This window comes from Hypomesus transpacificus, chromosome 9 (genome assembly GCF_021917145.1).
Source record: "Hypomesus transpacificus isolate Combined female chromosome 9, fHypTra1, whole genome shotgun sequence".
Taxonomy (NCBI): Eukaryota; Metazoa; Chordata; class Actinopteri; order Osmeriformes; family Osmeridae; genus Hypomesus; species Hypomesus transpacificus.
In genome coordinates, this window is record NC_061068.1 from 6,533,264 (window position 1) to 6,549,679 (window position 16,416).

Here is a 16,416-nt window from a genome sequence, read left to right on the forward strand (position 1 = left end):
TTATACGTGCCTGTATATGAAGAAGGGGGTGGAGTGCTACTTATTACACAACTTATTTTGATACCGTCTCATTGGCTGATGCAGTAACAAAGCCATTGGTGTATTCATGTCTTTTGAGTTTGGATTCTAACCCTTTTGGCTTCCCATGTAGTCCCGTCTCCCTGCCTCCACCCTGACCCTTCCCTCTCTGCACACCTGTTGCAAAAAAATGAACACAAAAATGACAAACATTTAGAAAAATCTCATACTGGCTTTTAGATCAATCCCCCCTCTCGACCCAAATTTCCTTTCAACTCACTGGATAAAGTCTTAGCTTTGTAAGAGGGTTGCAAGGAAACAAGGGCTCTTGCATCTTGTCATAGCTTTGAGGTTTTATCTACATGCTGTTTCCAAGCTGAAATGCAGAAGAAATAATTGATCTTCTGAGATGGTTTTATACATTGTTTACCACTGAATGAGAGGAAGAAAAGTGAGAACAGAATATTATGCACCTAAAAGGCGCTATATGGCACACATACTGCTAAATTTCACGTTATGTTGAAGCATCATACCAGAAAACAATATCCCAAACATACTAAGTAATTCCAATGACATCTTTCAACTATTTGATTATTCATCAAACATTTCATGTAGCACCTTAGAGGGTGATCATGATCCATCAAATAAAAGCTTTACAAGGATCTCAAGTATATAATGCCTCATGCTGTCTTATAAAGTGCATAGCATTATATAACTGAGCCAGGCAGTGAACAGTCATAGTGCAGCTGCACCAAAGCTCCTCTTGCCCAGCACTAGCACACTGTCGCCATTTCCATTTCACAGTTGGTGTCATTAGTAGTGTGAGCCTATTTGGCAGTTGGATGAAAGGAATAAGATATTAGGCCAATAGCTTACACCATTTCCACACATTCATTTAAATAAAGGTCCTGGACACATTGGCATGGAGAGAGATGTGAGATGATTGTATGAGCTGCCTTGCCAGAAAGTTAAATGCATAGTAGGGAAAACATTGTTTACTGAAAGAGACAAACTGAGAGGGCTTCCAAACATGTCATGAAATTTAAATTCTCCTCTTTTTCATTCCCGGGCTGGCTTTGAAAGCACATTGAATGCACGGCAATCAAACACAATAATGTGGTGATTGGCATGCTCAACTCAAAATTCTCAACTCTCTAAATTATCTGTGTGGTTTAGCATCACCCACTAAGTCTGTCATTAGCCAATGAGTGATGTTGCTATGCTGCAAATACTAGACCATACAAAACTATACTTGAAATGCATTCATTATACATATGGTATGAAACAACACCAATTCCAATGGGTCGTCTGTAGATAGTAATTTCATGTATAGTGTTGATGTAAGTTGTCTGACCTCATGAATTGGTAAGGGGGTGAACTGTCGTACGAGAACCTCATGTATTTCTGAGCACAGCTCCTTCAGTAGTTCAGTGTGGTGGCAGGAAGCCTTGCCTGCCTCTGTTCTCTCCTCTGGTGGTCACAGCAGCTAACCACTGGTGGCTCTCCCTCTCCCTCTGCTCTACCTTCACAGGAGCCTCTCTCCACCACTGCCATTTACGAAGAGCAGCTAGCTGATATCAAGGTCACTACCTTTATATAAACCTGCCCTAAGTGGTCTTTTTTCATTCTTCCCCTTGCTCTCCATGTGCGGATGAACCCGCTTTCACTCCCTCATCCTCTCCTACCATCATCCATGAGGAATGCATGCTGCCGCTGAGTGACGTCAGACCGTATTCACTTCTCCACTGCTCTCTTCATTTCCATGAGCACTGTATTCAGGTAGAATTATTCATAGATGGAGTGCTCGTGACATGAAAGTTGGATGTAGAAATGTAAAACGGTACAACCATTGAGTGGATGAGTTAGCCTCTTTGAATACATCGGAAAAACCCTGGACTTTCATCTGAGGACATTGCCTGCTGTCCTCTCAATATTGTTCATCTCTCCACACCCATGTTGTTCCAGTACGGGTGACAAAATGCATGTGTAGAAAAGCTAACCTTGCTGCGATTGTGATATACTGTATTACTCTAGTCCAAGTGCTTCATAACAAACGACAGTAAGTTGTTGAGTCCCCCCCAACCAGGGGAATGTCATCCAATTAGCCCCTCGCATGGTCACCTCCGGAGTAGCAATCAGGCTGCCGCTATGTGACACAGGCGTGGCGCTCCTCTTTGTCATCTGTCTCACCCAGAGGGAACCCTGGGAGAGGAGGCCTCGGCCGGGCTCTGTTTCCGAGGAGGACCAGGAGCGTGACACTAGCGTCTGCATGAAGGAGACCCACCTGGGCATCGAGCGCAAATGCTCCAGCATGACGGTCAGCTCCACGTCCAGCCTGGAGGCGGAGGTGGACTTCACTGTGATCATGGACCTCCACTCAGAGGTGGGGCAGTTCTCCGAGGGTATGTCAGAGCTAGGAGCCAAGGAACACCAGCCGGAGGTGGGCCGGGAGGACTTTGAAGAAACCTCCAAGTTCTACTCGGCCCGTCTCATGGGCTCCCATGACAAGTTCCCTGTAGAGCAGAGGCCCCCAGAGGAGCGTGTGCATCATGAGGTAGAAGGACACACCCATCGCTTCCACCCCACCGCCATCTTTCAGAAACACCACGTGCCCTGTGACAGACTGTCATCTCGACTCATGCTCCAAACCACCACTTCCTCAGTTGGACCACTTTCAGTTTGGACTTTTTATCCTTTTTCATTGTTTCATTGTGAAATTCTTTGGAAAGTTTATTTTGTTACTTGCTTTTTTATCTCTTTTGTTAAACTGTCTTCCTATGTTATTTATTAAATTCATTTGTTTTATGGTTTCTGTTATTGACATACACTTTTTAAAAGTTTATTCTCATAGCATTCACTCAACCATTATCATCATGCTTTTCTGGATTTTAACAATTCTTTTGACAGTCTTAATCACACAGTAGTGATTGGACTGTGGCTGTGCTCCGCAAAATAATAATGCTAATAAGAAGATATTATTATAATGTCTTTAACGTTATCATATATGTTTTCCGTGACAGCCCCCCGTGGCCAGGAAAGACGCTAGTGCTGTGAATGTTGCCCACATGATGAGGAAGGCTGACTCCAGGACTGAGACACACACTAATGGCTCTGAGCCCACCAACCACAGCATGGATGGCTCTCGTCAGGTAGGTCTGCACCCCCAATCTGCCTCCTCACACTGACCCTGTTACACTCATACCACTGGCCCTAGCAATTACAAAAATGGTCTGAAGTGGGAAGATCATATGTGAATAGCTTGTACGGCAGAGGACAAATGATCCATATTTTTTGTAAACAACATAGACATCGCCATTTTGCAAAAGTAGAATGTGCGGATTACTCTATGCTGTTCTATTGCTTGTGATTGGATTTAGTCCCATAATCTTTGGACTTGAAGCATTATCAGGACTAACTGTATAGTTATGAGGCGATTAAAGTATTGACAGGAAATTAATGAGAATGATGAAAGTAAGCAGGAGTTCCATTCATCTCCAGAGTCAGAGCATGGAACTGAGGCTGCCCCACAGGTGCCTGATTAAAATGTAATTACTGCCTCTTCCTCATGCCATTCATCTGTTGATGAGGATGAGCTGTGGCAGTAGTCTTGAGAGGATGCCTTTGAAGTGCGAACACCTCACTCAAGTCCCTGTAGGTGAGAGCAGTTTTGTGGATGTGCTTGTCATGTGGAATACCATAAGCCACAGTATATGTGTGTGTATGTGTGTGTGTGTCTGCAGCAAATGGAGGATGACATCACCTGTTTGGAGACAAAAGCCTCCTTCACTGACGTTGCTGAGCCACTAGAGGGTGATGTGGTACGTGATTCTTGACAATAGCAGAAGGGCATTGCTTTTACTGTAACGGCAGGATTTGCATGTGTCATAAATAAGCTTTTGGAAAATAGCATATGCTGTTTTGAATGATTATATAGGCTGCACCAAATGTAATGTGTGCCTTCATCAGAGAAAGGATTAATGTGAAACATTTAATAAATGTTTGATCTCATGGTCTTTTTTGCATAAACCCTTGTACAACTTTGACCATAACAATGGCAACCCCGAGTTTATGTTACAAATATTGTCATTATCTAAATCATTTGCTTGTGTTTTTGCACTACACTCATAGCTACTGTCACTGTATCACAACAGCAGCAGAAATGGCTAGAACGATCTATGTTAGGTTGATGCAATGTTGGTGCATCATTCAGTTATATTACAATAATGTATCACTGCTGGTCTACTTATTGACCAACTGCTGGCTCGATATGGTCACATGCGCTGATGCCTCATCAAATCATTGCTGCTTTGCATGATCCAATCTACTGTTCCCCTCTATAAGACTTGTAGCTCTGTTTGACCTATCCCCTGCTTCTCTCTCTCTCTCTCTCTCTCTCTCTCTCTCTCTCTCTCTCTCTCTCTCTCTCTCTCTCTCTCTGTCTCTCTCTCTCTCTCTCTGTCTCTCTCTCTCTCTCTCTCTCTCTCTCTCTCTCTCTCTCTCTCTCTCTCTCTCTCTCTCTCCCTCTCTCTCTCTCTCTCTCCCCCTCAGGCAATGTTAAGCAGAAAGGAGACAGCTGCTGCCAGCAAAGAGAATGGATCCCCTGTAAGTGGTTAACATTAAATGGATTCCTATGCAAAGTTTTGTGTGTAGAATAGGTAGATTACAATTTCTTAATTTCAGCATACATTATATGTCCTTTCACTATACTATGCTAGTTGCAGCACTGCATCTGTCTGCGGGGGTTAAATAATACTGTTATTGCAGACTTATAGCCCAAAGTAGAGTTGCACATGCTGTTGATTTATTGTCTCTGACAAGGTAATAATGGTTACCTTAAAACAAAGCCCCTGGCTTCGGAACTGAAGTAGCATGTGAAACGTGTGTTTGGTGGCCAACACTAGTCACACAACAGCCAAACTCACAAACTGTGTTTTGGTTGTGTGATAGCACATTTTGGTGTGTCTGTGTTATAGCAGTTATTCTAGGGAGCTGCTGCTGGGTTAATAGTATGTGTCTGCTGGCTGTGCTGCAGGTGAAAGCAACTCTCCTGGGGAGAGAATCTTTAGTGTCCCCGCTGACTGTCACTGCTGAAAATGTCACCTCAGCGACCACCACTCAAGTTACCAAGGTAACCTTTCTTTTGTCCCCAGCACTGCTTTAAGTGGTGGTGGAGGGAGGGAGCCTCTGGCTGGACCATGTCTTGCACATCTTGTTGTAATCAGTGTTTTTATGTGGTCTCTTCAGCCCAGTGTGTTTGTTTTGTATCAGACAGTGAAAGGGGGCTACTCAGAGACCAGGATTGAGAAACGGATCATCATCACCGGAGATGATGATGTGGACCAGCATCAGGTGAGCAGTCCAAAATCACAACATAGTGTACACTTGTCCAATAGGTATGCTAGAGTTTTGGGTAGTTGTGTTTCTACTTAGAAGCTATTATTAATGCATGACATGTACGCATTGTGTGTGTGTGGCTGTGTGCGTCACTTCTCCAGGCCCTTGCCATGGCCATACAGGAAGCCAAGCAGCAGCACCCTGACATGCTGGTGACAAAAGCAGTGGTTGTCAGGGAAACAGAATCGCCAACTGAGGAGAAACACAGAAAATCTGAGGTAGGTGCCCCCGATTTTGTATGTACTGTAAGTCTTTACCAGTCTGTAGGATAAGTCTTTTAATGGACAATATGCCATGATCGGCCATTTGTCTTGCTGAGTGAGGCTGAAGGGAATATTGCTTTCTGTTTCAGTCCTGATTGCTCCTGGTGGCTCCTGGGACTGGGGACAGGAGTTGGGCCTTGTCGTCAGTAGCCTGACCCACCCTACAGTACTGTAAGCCACCACTGCAAGAGGACTACCTGCCCTACAGTGTATACAACACCACAGGCCGTGCTACAACACAACACACCTCCTCTTTCCGTCCCTTTAGCCAAAACCGACTGTGATTTTGCCTCCAACCCAACATGGCCTCCCCAATCCCCCCAGACCTAGACCTCCTCCTCTGGAACATGCCCCTTCTGGGATTCCTATCCAGCTTTGTTCTAGTGTTGAGAACTGAGGTGTAGGCTGCAGTGTTTATAGCACCAAAAACTTGTACATGACAAAGATATTGCTATTGTTTGCATTCTCACAAGTGGGAGGTCTGTCTTACTTTGATTGACATGGTGGTTCATGGTAGTTCAAATATTATTTGGCCCTTGATTTGTACAGATTTATTGGATCCGTTACAATACAACTGGCCGTGCCACGATGTTACCCACCTTGAGTTAAAGCGAATTGACTCCACCCCCCCAGCAAACATTGATTTACTTGTAACACCCGATCATAAATATTACAGGAAGTCAATACCCCCCCACTTATATATTGCTCTCACATATGGTTACCATGGAGATGCTATATGCTGACAACATGCATTTAGCATGAAAGAGGGGGTTTAGTTGATAAGAGGGATGGGGGGAGGGGACAGGTAGGATGCATTATGGGGCCAGTGGTGATGGCCAGCCTTTAACGCTTGTTGTTACAAAAGTGACACATATATTCAACAGCTCTCTTATTAGCTTTTTACATTTTTAATAACAACAGAAGATCAAATTTATGCCCTGTGTTTGCTTGTTTATGAAATGAATTAGATGATCATAATCACGTGCATGATTCAAAATAGTGTTGGGAATGAGAAATACAACATGGAAGGTGTCTGATGTCCATAGAAGGGCCCAGATGACAACATTGAGACACACATACCTGAAAGACCATGTGGATTACTGGTGATGTGCATGCCAGCCGATGCTGATGAAACTGAAGGACATTAGGACAAGTCAACACAAGTGGACTAAATCAGCACGGACGAGGGGCTTGGCTTACAGGGTGTACCTAGTAGTTTACAGTCTCCCCCTGAAACAAACGGAATTACCTCTGTTGTTCTTACCCCATACTACCCTTGCAGTAAATCTTCCATTCTGTTTGTCACAAAATGCTGGTCATGTAGTCCATTCATGGTTATGACTTTTAAAGCCAATGAGTGGTTTCATATCATGTTTTATCTAAGAAAATAAATTGTATGTTTTTAATTTTTTATTACTTGAGTTGTTTTTAAGTTATGGTGTAGGAGTTTAACATTTGTATTTATAAGAGTGGTGAATGTGAGAGTGTTTTTTTTCCTTTCTAAAAAAGTGTATCCTCTTTTGTCCCAGACAAAGCCTGGATTTATATTGTGATATGTTGAAGCCCCAAGCCCATCTATATGAAAAGACAAGAAGCTGGACTGTAGAACTGTTACAACTGGGATTCTCTTTCTGGTCCATGTTCCCATTGTTGAGGTGTCAGCCTCTAACTGGCCACTTGTATAGAGGGTTGCTAATACCCTTTAATCACGTCTATTATCCTTAGCTTTCTGTACATCAGCCAATTTGAGACATTGCACAAACAATGATGTGAAAGATACATTTTTAATAACACTATGCATCTAACTAACTAATGGAAAGGTCTCGTAGGGATCCTGATTCACATTTGCAGTGTTGCTTTCATAGTCGTCTTGTACTACTCTTAATCAAAGCGGTATATCCCACTGCTTGTGAGACTTGCAATAACTGTCTCCTGTAGCCACCTTGCTAATCTATTATTCGTCTACTAAGAGGAGAAAACTGTGAACTGTCATGCAGTATTACCAAATCATACCTAATGGAGTTAGTTATGAGTGGAGCTCCACTACACAGTGTGTCCATGGCTTTGTCACCCTGCCTGTCTACTCTCACTTTTTCTTGTTGTGACTGTGTGGAAGCTTTGGACTCGTCTTACCTGCTGTTAACTTAAATCTCTGTGAATCCCCCCTTCTAAGTCTCCTTAACAATGAATTTGTATATTTTACTCTATTTTGTTTGATCTTATTCTATTTTATCTGGTCAAATTACACTGGATTGTTGTGAAGGCAATAGCTTACAGTGATAGCAGCAGTTATTGGAGAGAGATCTCTGTTTTGGTTTATTCTCTCTGAACAAGATGGTTTACTTGCTATAAGCAGTGGGAACAAAGTTGCTATGTATAGCTGATGTGGTGGGTTGAAGGGTGGAATGCATATTATTTATAAACATTTTCTATATCATTTCTTATATTTGTGGATAAATTACAGTATACTATTAGTGGGATTTGGCTGGGTGCATTTTATAACAAACATGTTAGAAAGTGAAGCAGTGCAATATTGTTGTCATACTGATAATGGGTGTAATACTGTTTTAGGAATTGCCACATACTGGACTACTTACTGTACGACTGTACACAAGGCTCTGAGGTCTTTGGTTTCTTCTGATGTGACCTTTACCCTTGAAGCCTGAAGAAGATACAGAATTAAAAGTCCTGGTCAAGCATTGGGCACTTTGACTTCAAGTGTTTCACATGAAACCACTCTTCCAATAGCTTCCACCTTACAACCCACCACAGCCTTTTTCTCTAAATTCCCCTAGTGCTTGGTGGTGTGTGTTTGCTGTATTTGCATTCAGTCTAAATGGAAAACATACATGCATAAATAAATGTGTCAGTGCACTTCAACCTGTCTCCAAATGACTGAGATTGATCTGTATTGTGTTGGAAAGACACCAGAGTGCTCACACCACAATACTCATGCTAAAATGTTATATTATTACTTAAGACTATATTGCAACCTTGACATAAGTGAATTTTACACCTTCAAAGATGAGAAGCCAATATTACATTTAGTAAAAATTAAATTGTGACAATGTGGCAAAATGAGCTACAATTCAGTACTTCAGTTACTACAATTCGCTCAGGATAAGAGCGTCTGCCAAATGACTAAATGTACTTGCAATGCCATCAAGTGGTGTTTTAAAGCATTGCAAGTGGAAAAACTTGACCTCTAGCATAACCAAGTGGATCAACAATAAATTGCACCGTTATAAAACGCCATAACTACTGGGTATAAGCAAGTAGACAATTTCTTATATAAATCAATAAACTTTATTAACAGTATATAAACAACCAACAACAGCAAAAACAAATAAGGGGCATCATGTGGAGTATATGGATGGAAGGACCAGTAAATCTCAGAGGGAACAGGAAAACCCCTGCTATTGACAGTATAACAGACATGAATGTAGACATATTGGATCTGATACACAGACCTGTTTTCTCTTGCATGTTGACAAGCCATTCGGTCACTTTGCAAATGGACAGTAAAGGAGGTGAAATAGTCATGCTGAGCAACAATTATTTACTGTATGAAATATTTGAGTTTTCACATAAAAACCAAGTCGTTCGGCTCTTTAGAAAGGTTCTCTTTTGATATAAATGATCTTGAGTGTACAAAAACGTATATTACACATTTTGATGTATGATTCTAAGTCAGAACCAATAGTCTACACATCCCTTTTACTACGAACTACCTGCACTTCACTGGATTACAAGCTACATACGGGCTGTAGCGATCGCACATGGCGCTGAAGACTATGGGAAAGGAAAATATCAGCAGCATTTACCTTTTGTAAGAATGCAGACCCAAAACAATGTCTCAGGCATCACATGTTACTTCTCAACCATGCTTGACAGCAAAAAGCTGTGGAAACACACATCCTTATATGGAATGAGCATAGCATTAAACAAGCTTATCTGCACCCAACACCCTGTCTATTAATGCGGTGAGCACACATACAGCAGCTGCTCAATAGACTACGTCAATATGTCTCTAATGTTCTTTTTTCTCCATATACATAGTTTAAGGCTCTTTAAGGACCTGAGGATTTTGAACATATGATGAGGCACACACAAGGCAAAGAATAGCTCTAGAGTAGACACAGGGCTTGCTGACAGGATGATGGAGGGTGAGAGGGGATACGACGGCCGTGGGGGTCCAGTCACCGGTTCAAAACAGTGGTCAAGGCAGAGGGACCAGTGGGAGATCAACTCCAAACCCAATAAGGACCATGTAACCTCCTTGTTGAGTACTGCTTTTCTTTAAACATGGACCTGTTTGTGTTTTAAGTCTCACTGATGTCACACAAATAGCTTCAGTGCTTCGTGTTTTTTCAAGTTTGTTATGAAGCCACAGATCATTCAGACTTTCTTTTCCACAGATCCAAAACAACCATCTGCAATTCACTTCTGATGATTCACTTGTTCTGATGTTTCAGTGTCAAAAGAACCTCTATATTTTTGACATGCAATTTACGCCTTTTACACCCGTGCCCTTTAGAAAAAGCCCAAACCAATTACACTTGGCCCAACAAAAATCTATAAAAGCCAGACATACAAAAGATGCATATAAGACATTTTTTTCGGTTTTCCATGAAAGCTGCTTTGGTAACAACAGAGTCAAGACATTGGTCGATTTCCTGTTCTTGCCAGGGTGCTGAAGCGGGCTATTCCCCCTCATTTCAATAACATGTTTTTCAGCCTTGTCTGCCTGCCTTGAGAACTAAATGAATGGAGCTAGTTACACCAGACTGAGCTGTATTTCTGCGGCTGCGTCGACTCCACATCAGAGGCAATGTTTGCTGGGAGCACTTTGTCATAACGATGTCCGTGCTGTGAAAGACAGTGCTATTGTACTGAGGGCAGATAGAGTAGAAACCTTGGATGCCGAGCCAATTGCATTGGGACCTGAAAAATATAAAAATGAATGAGTCTGGATACTCTGTGTCATTTCATTCCTTTAAGCTGGTGCAACTGCATGCTTTGCTAATCAAAGCTTAAGCATACATTTCTGAATACATCAGCTATTACAGAGGCTTCAAGTGAAACTGAAAAACACCAATATACCCAGTTCACACTGGCATTTTTATAGTGTATACCCTTCTAAAGGGTTATTTTAAATAAGTAATATACACATGCTGTAACTAACTATAAATAATATACAAACATTCAACAAATCCAGTTATTCTTGCTCCTTCCAATCTTACTCTTTAGGGAACGGTAATAGGCATAAAAGCTTTCTCTGTGGCCAAAGACAAAAGCCTTGGACTGGATTCTTCTATTCTCCCTGAGGGTATAGTTCACTACTGACCTGGTATTCTGGGAATGGTTATCTGCCTGCTACTGCTCCCCTCTCCTCCCTCTCCAAATGGTTTAATCTGGATGATGTACTCTTCATCAATGGGCAGAGAGAGCTCCACTGAAGTGGTGTTGGTTTCCATGACACGAGGCCGGCTATGTCTATTCCGCTTGTAGAGCACCTGAGCAATACGGACGGAACACACAGGTCAGAGATCACACAGTGGAGACCATCACAACAAGCACTATTTCTGGCTAATCTTTGCAGGGCTCTCTAACCTTGTACCCCGTGACCTCAGACTCGTTCTCAAGTGCTTTGACCTGCTCCCAGTTCAGAATTATCTTGGAATTCGATGTGTTCCACATTACTTTTACCGGCGGCTGGCTGGGGGCTGGGAAACAGAAATACACGACCATCAGAATCAAAAGGTTAAAACGTAATAGCTCACCCTGGCCATAATCAGATTCCATGCTTACGTGGTTTCTTGGTGGTGACATTGACAGTGGTGCTAGGAGGCCCCGCCCCTGCAGTGTTGTACGCCCTCACTGTGACGTAATACACACTGCTTCCTTGTACCCCACGAATAATGGCCGATGTCTGGTTCCCCACTGTCCTCTGCACGCTAGCTGTCTCTTCCTTCTCTTGAGTCTCCCAGTATCTCAACTGAGACAAAGGGACACAGAACCACCACAAAGATTAATGCTGGACAAGACATTGCAAAGTCACTTTTCCTTATACAGTACACACTCTCAATGGACTGTAAACTGTAACTGCAGTTACACTGCAGTTCACTTGCATAATAAATTGGTATAAAATAGGCTTTACTTCCAGATGCTGTCGCCTCGTGTACCCTCAGCTTATCACGGCTAAGATACTTTGGTTCTGGTTACTTAGTCCTAGAAATAAGGCAGACTTTAAATTGCATGGTCAAAGCCAAATCAGTATGTGCTACATTTCCCAGCTGTCAGGTTGTCTGAGAACAGACTTCCATTGTCACCCCTATGCCCTGTCTGAAATAGCCTCCATGCTTGACAGCACAAATATAATATGTGTTTCCTCACAGGAAATATTTGCTCAGGCATGGTTCTACTGTTTACACTTTGAATGGTAAACAAATCATAATTCTATCACTTTAGGCATTCTGTGGATGAAAATGAGATCTGTGTTCTTAATATTGAATTTAAATGACCACAGAATGAAAACGACGATGAACCAACCAAGCACAAAGACACATTCTTTGAACCAACTTTGAGAAATGGATGATGGCCTACATTATGCACTATTTTCTACAGAGCATTTCATAAGCAGATCAATCAGAGTAGTCAAAGTAACAGTTAGCACTTAAACTAAACTAAACATAGAGACGTGACCAAGCTACATCTGCATTATCATAATTATATGCAGAAAGCTATTACAATAGATGTTTTATGCTTATGGCGCGAGGGTTGGCAACAGCCATAAAAGTACACAAAATGTACGTGTGTTTATAATCGCATATGCACACACATGCACACACTACACACACACACACACACACACACACACATATCCTCAAATAGATGGAGAAAAAAAAAAAAAAAGTTATTTGCTTACTTCATAACCGAGAACTCTTCTCTTGCTGGTGTTCCAGGGCAGGGCTTTCCATGAAACCTCAATCTCCGAGGCAGACAAGCTCCTGGCACGGATTCTGGTAGGTGCTCGGCCAGGTTCTGGAGTGAAAGTAAAAAGACTTAGAGGGACTTAAAGGTAAAAGACTGCTTTAATGACCCTTAAAGTGAGTCCATCGCTTTCATGAAAGCTTCAGAGGAAGAGCCATCTGCAGATGCAGATAGGAGTGCATGGGCTGGAGAGTTTCTGTGAAAGACACTCTGCAGAGACAACTCTCCAGTAGTATTCTAGTGCTGGAGACTGACATGACAGTGCCACAATATGACTGCCATGACATCGTTTGACCCACCTTCCTCTGCAGAATAGATAGTTGTGACGGGTCCAAATGGGCCTTCCCCTTCGTTGTTGTAAACTCCAACCTTCACCTGGAAGGGGGAGAAGGGCTGGATGCTCTCGTTTTTGAAGACATATTTTGATGCCTCTGGAGAGGGCACTGCAGCTTGCATCCAGCCAGTGGCCCCATATGGTCTGAAGGCCACCACATAGCCAAACCCTCCCCCATTCTGCTGCTCTTCAGGAACAGGCTGTAGGGAACAAACACACACGCACGCAAACACATAGAATGGGTGTGCGCGAATGCACACACTCATCAATAATACAACTCCCACAGCATGATACCTCTATTCAGCTATTGTTAAGGCTAAAAGTACATCATACATCACATATTTATTGTGACTTTTATTCTATAAACCAACGGTCCCTGAAGATAAATGGCCCAGAAAGGGGTTTTTAAAACCAGGGAAAGTGGTGCAGGGTCATTGCTCGTAAATGGGAGACATTTTAAACAAACAACATTTGAAGCGTCTTTATGTAATCAGCAATAAAAACCACACTGACATTGTAGTTATCTGCTGGCACATCAAACACAACATAGTCTGAGGTAACTTCAGAGTCAAGGCTAGATGAACACTTTGTTGAGCAGAAGTTACTCTTTAACTGAACCCCTTCAATTAGAACACCAACATGTACTCAGCAAAACTTTCACAACAGTCAATAATTTCAAGCACACAGAGAAAATATTCTGACGAAATAGGCTTTACAGAAGAAAAGAATATCAGGGAAAAGACCATCTTTGAAAAGTTTCTTGTGACTTTGGAAGAACCATTCTGTTTAATTATCTTATTAAAACCTCAAAGGCATTTTTCTTTCCCCAGGGTGACAGCAGCAGTTATTGCCTCTCTGTTCTTAAAAATGAAATGCCATACATTAACCCAGTCTGCTGTTATTAATGAAACTAGGGCCCAGATCCTCTGAGAATAATGGCGTGTAGCTTCTGCGGCTGAGGGACTATTGCACTGTAACGGCTTGCTTACCTCCCAAGTGATGACTAATTCAGAGCGACTGCCACCACCTCCGCTCACATTGGCTGGTGTGACCTTTGGAGCTGGGGAAGGAGAGGATCACCTTAATCATGCTGAACTCCACAGCTCCATCACAACTGACATTACACATTCGACAGAAAGGACATTGAAAACAAATTCAATACCAGGTCCATCTTGGCTTTATATTATTATGACAAATACTATTGATTAGCAAATCGAACCAATCAAGCATTGATGGGGAGATACATGGGGTAATGTGCTCATGAATACGTACAGGTCTCTTTAGTCCTTGCTTGCTTGGATGGCTTGCTAGGCTCTCCAGTCCCAACGGCGTTGCATGCCAGGACTCTAAACTCATATTCCACCCAGGGGTTCAGGTCTATTACTGTAGCTGTCAGACGTCGGCCCCCCACCACCTCAGGAACTGGCAGAAAACACACACAGCAAGCCGCCCCACCACTCAGTATGAGCCCACAGTATTCAGCAGAGTGTCCTCCAGGCTGACAGTCCAGGTGAGCCCCCTCCACAGGTACACAGGACTAATCACTCACTAGGACACAGCGTACTCCAACACCAAAGACAAAACACACACCTCAAGGGTGGGCCACAGAGTCCAGAGTAGGTTATGTGTGATGACAGCAGTTCTGATAGAGAGATTATGCTAATAGTACAAAAGGAATAACACAGCAATTTTAAATAAAACGGCATGTAACTTTAATGTATATAAGAATTTGAGACGCCATTGATGACCACACACTGCCCTATTACAGACGAGTTACTGAAAAATCACCCTTTCGCCGGTATCAAAAGCTCTTTTCTATGCTATCAAATGACAGACTTCCCTTTACAGCCCATAAGTGGGCCGCTAATTTTAAAAGTCCCACGGGTCAGATGTAACATCGGCCAATGGTCACGGAACAATTGAGTGCCATTTGGCAATGCGGCAAAATCACATATCCAATATTCTCACTGGGGAAGAGAGTGGAACACTGTCTCCTCCTCCATGTGATTTGCTAAAGCCATGGCTGGTTGGACAGAGAGCTGGAGCCTACCTGTGGTGACAGCCTGCCAGCCCAAGGAGAATGGTGTCCTGGCCTGGATGGTGTAGCTGGTAATTGGACTGTGATTATCTGGGCCGGGCGTCCAGGAGAGGGCGGCTGTGGTATCAGTGATTTCTTCTACATGGATGCTGGTGGGGGGCCCTGGGGGCCCTGAAACATAGTACAGCCAAGTGAGCCGGGAGAGAAGGAGAGGGAGAGGAAGGAAGAGATGGGGATGAAGTGGGGGGGGGGGGGGGGGGGGGGGGGGAGATGACCAGAGAGAAGAGAAAGTTGGTGTTAAGGAGGAGGGTATTAAAAGCTGAGCAGTGGTGTCCTTATCAAAGTTACCTTTCAGTGCTGCAGCTGCTGAGGGGATTTTTGTGTAAAACCTGGGGGAGCTATGTTATCCAATGAGATTAGACATTATTATTTTTCTTTGTAAGGGAGACTCTACTCATCTTTTCAAAAGATTTAAAAAAAGTGTGAGCTAAGTCCACTAAAATGACATTTGACACTTTTCCAATTTTAGGTCACATAGACTTGTATAAATGCTATATCTCAAATATTATTTTACATGGATGATGTAACCATGATGACCACTCAAACCATGCTGACCATGGCATTCAATGACCTTTACAGACAGACAGTTGTTCACAAAATGAAAATGTCATGCCCATTAGATAGAATCCCTAAAAGAATAATTGGTATTAAGGGATGACTAAATTCATTAATTTGCTAGTAGCAGAATGAAGTCTTGCCTCAATATTTAGGCCTCATACCTCTGACAACCAGGTCTGCAGCGATGGAGATGCTGTCCACTTTGGTCTGCACTGCACATGTGTACTTTCCGGCATGTCGTAGTTGGATATTTCGAACCATGATGTCTCCAGCTGAATGCTGCTATCAACACACACACATAGGTACACACACACAGACACGCATTCACACACACACACACACACACACACACACACACATCGCAATGCTTACTGTATATTTAACATACCGGTAATGTGTTATTTCTTTCTGTAATTACAATCCCCCCTTTGACACTATGAGTTAATCAGCATAGTAATAAGTGTCTTCAAGATAAGGGATAAATAGGACTTAACAACAGCTTTGACACAATTACTGTCAACTTTTTGGAGGTTTATATGGAATATCCAGTAAATGCATGTCATTCTATTAGACTCTTATGCCTTAGTGATATCATATTTTGAAGCACGATATTTTAACTCAAATATACACGGTAAATTAGCTGTTTTAGTTCAAACACATCACAGAAGGTGAGCTTTCCAAAAGGACTCCTACTGTAACTCTGCTTAAGGAGAGGAAGTGTGGGATACACTGCTATATGTAAATTTGAGTTTAAAATA

At 42.6% G+C, this 16,416-nt stretch overlaps 2 protein-coding genes across 11 annotated transcripts in view; one reads left to right on the forward strand and one right to left on the reverse strand.

Annotated features, from left to right (window-relative positions):
• LOC124470709 (band 4.1-like protein 1) overlaps positions 1-6,691 on the forward strand; it is a 43,779-nt gene extending 37,088 nt beyond the window's left edge. For 6 of the 8 annotated variants that reach the window (XM_047024714.1, XM_047024717.1, XM_047024715.1 and 3 more), the window contains 9 exons: positions 1,550-1,600; positions 2,213-2,572; positions 3,039-3,167; positions 3,759-3,836; positions 4,567-4,620; positions 5,051-5,146; positions 5,287-5,367; positions 5,514-5,630; positions 5,765-6,691. In XM_047024714.1, the coding sequence (XP_046880670.1) occupies positions 1,550-1,600; positions 2,213-2,572; positions 3,039-3,167; positions 3,759-3,836; positions 4,567-4,620; positions 5,051-5,146; positions 5,287-5,367; positions 5,514-5,630; positions 5,765-5,770 (972 nt within the window). In that variant the 3' untranslated portion in view covers positions 5,771-6,691. The remainder of the gene's footprint in view (positions 1-1,549; positions 1,601-2,212; positions 2,573-3,038; positions 3,168-3,758; positions 3,837-4,566; positions 4,621-5,050; positions 5,147-5,286; positions 5,368-5,513; positions 5,631-5,764) is intronic. The other 2 variants (XM_047024719.1, XM_047024721.1) reach the window with 2 other exon arrangements.
• Positions 6,692-10,144: 3,453 nt separating this feature from the next.
• cntn4 (contactin 4) overlaps positions 10,145-16,416 on the reverse strand; it is a 67,563-nt gene continuing 61,291 nt past the window's right edge. For 2 of the 3 annotated variants that reach the window (XM_047026245.1, XM_047026246.1), the window contains 10 exons: positions 15,820-15,940; positions 15,053-15,211; positions 14,275-14,424; positions 13,992-14,062; positions 12,968-13,202; positions 12,604-12,719; positions 11,487-11,673; positions 11,289-11,401; positions 11,023-11,191; positions 10,145-10,619 (listed from right to left, as the gene is read on the reverse strand). In XM_047026245.1, the coding sequence (XP_046882201.1) occupies positions 10,528-10,619; positions 11,023-11,191; positions 11,289-11,401; positions 11,487-11,673; positions 12,604-12,719; positions 12,968-13,202; positions 13,992-14,062; positions 14,275-14,424; positions 15,053-15,211; positions 15,820-15,940 (1,413 nt within the window). In that variant the 3' untranslated portion in view covers positions 10,145-10,527. The remainder of the gene's footprint in view (positions 10,620-11,022; positions 11,192-11,288; positions 11,402-11,486; positions 11,674-12,603; positions 12,720-12,967; positions 13,203-13,991; positions 14,063-14,274; positions 14,425-15,052; positions 15,212-15,819; positions 15,941-16,416) is intronic. The other variant, XM_047026247.1, reaches the window with a different exon arrangement.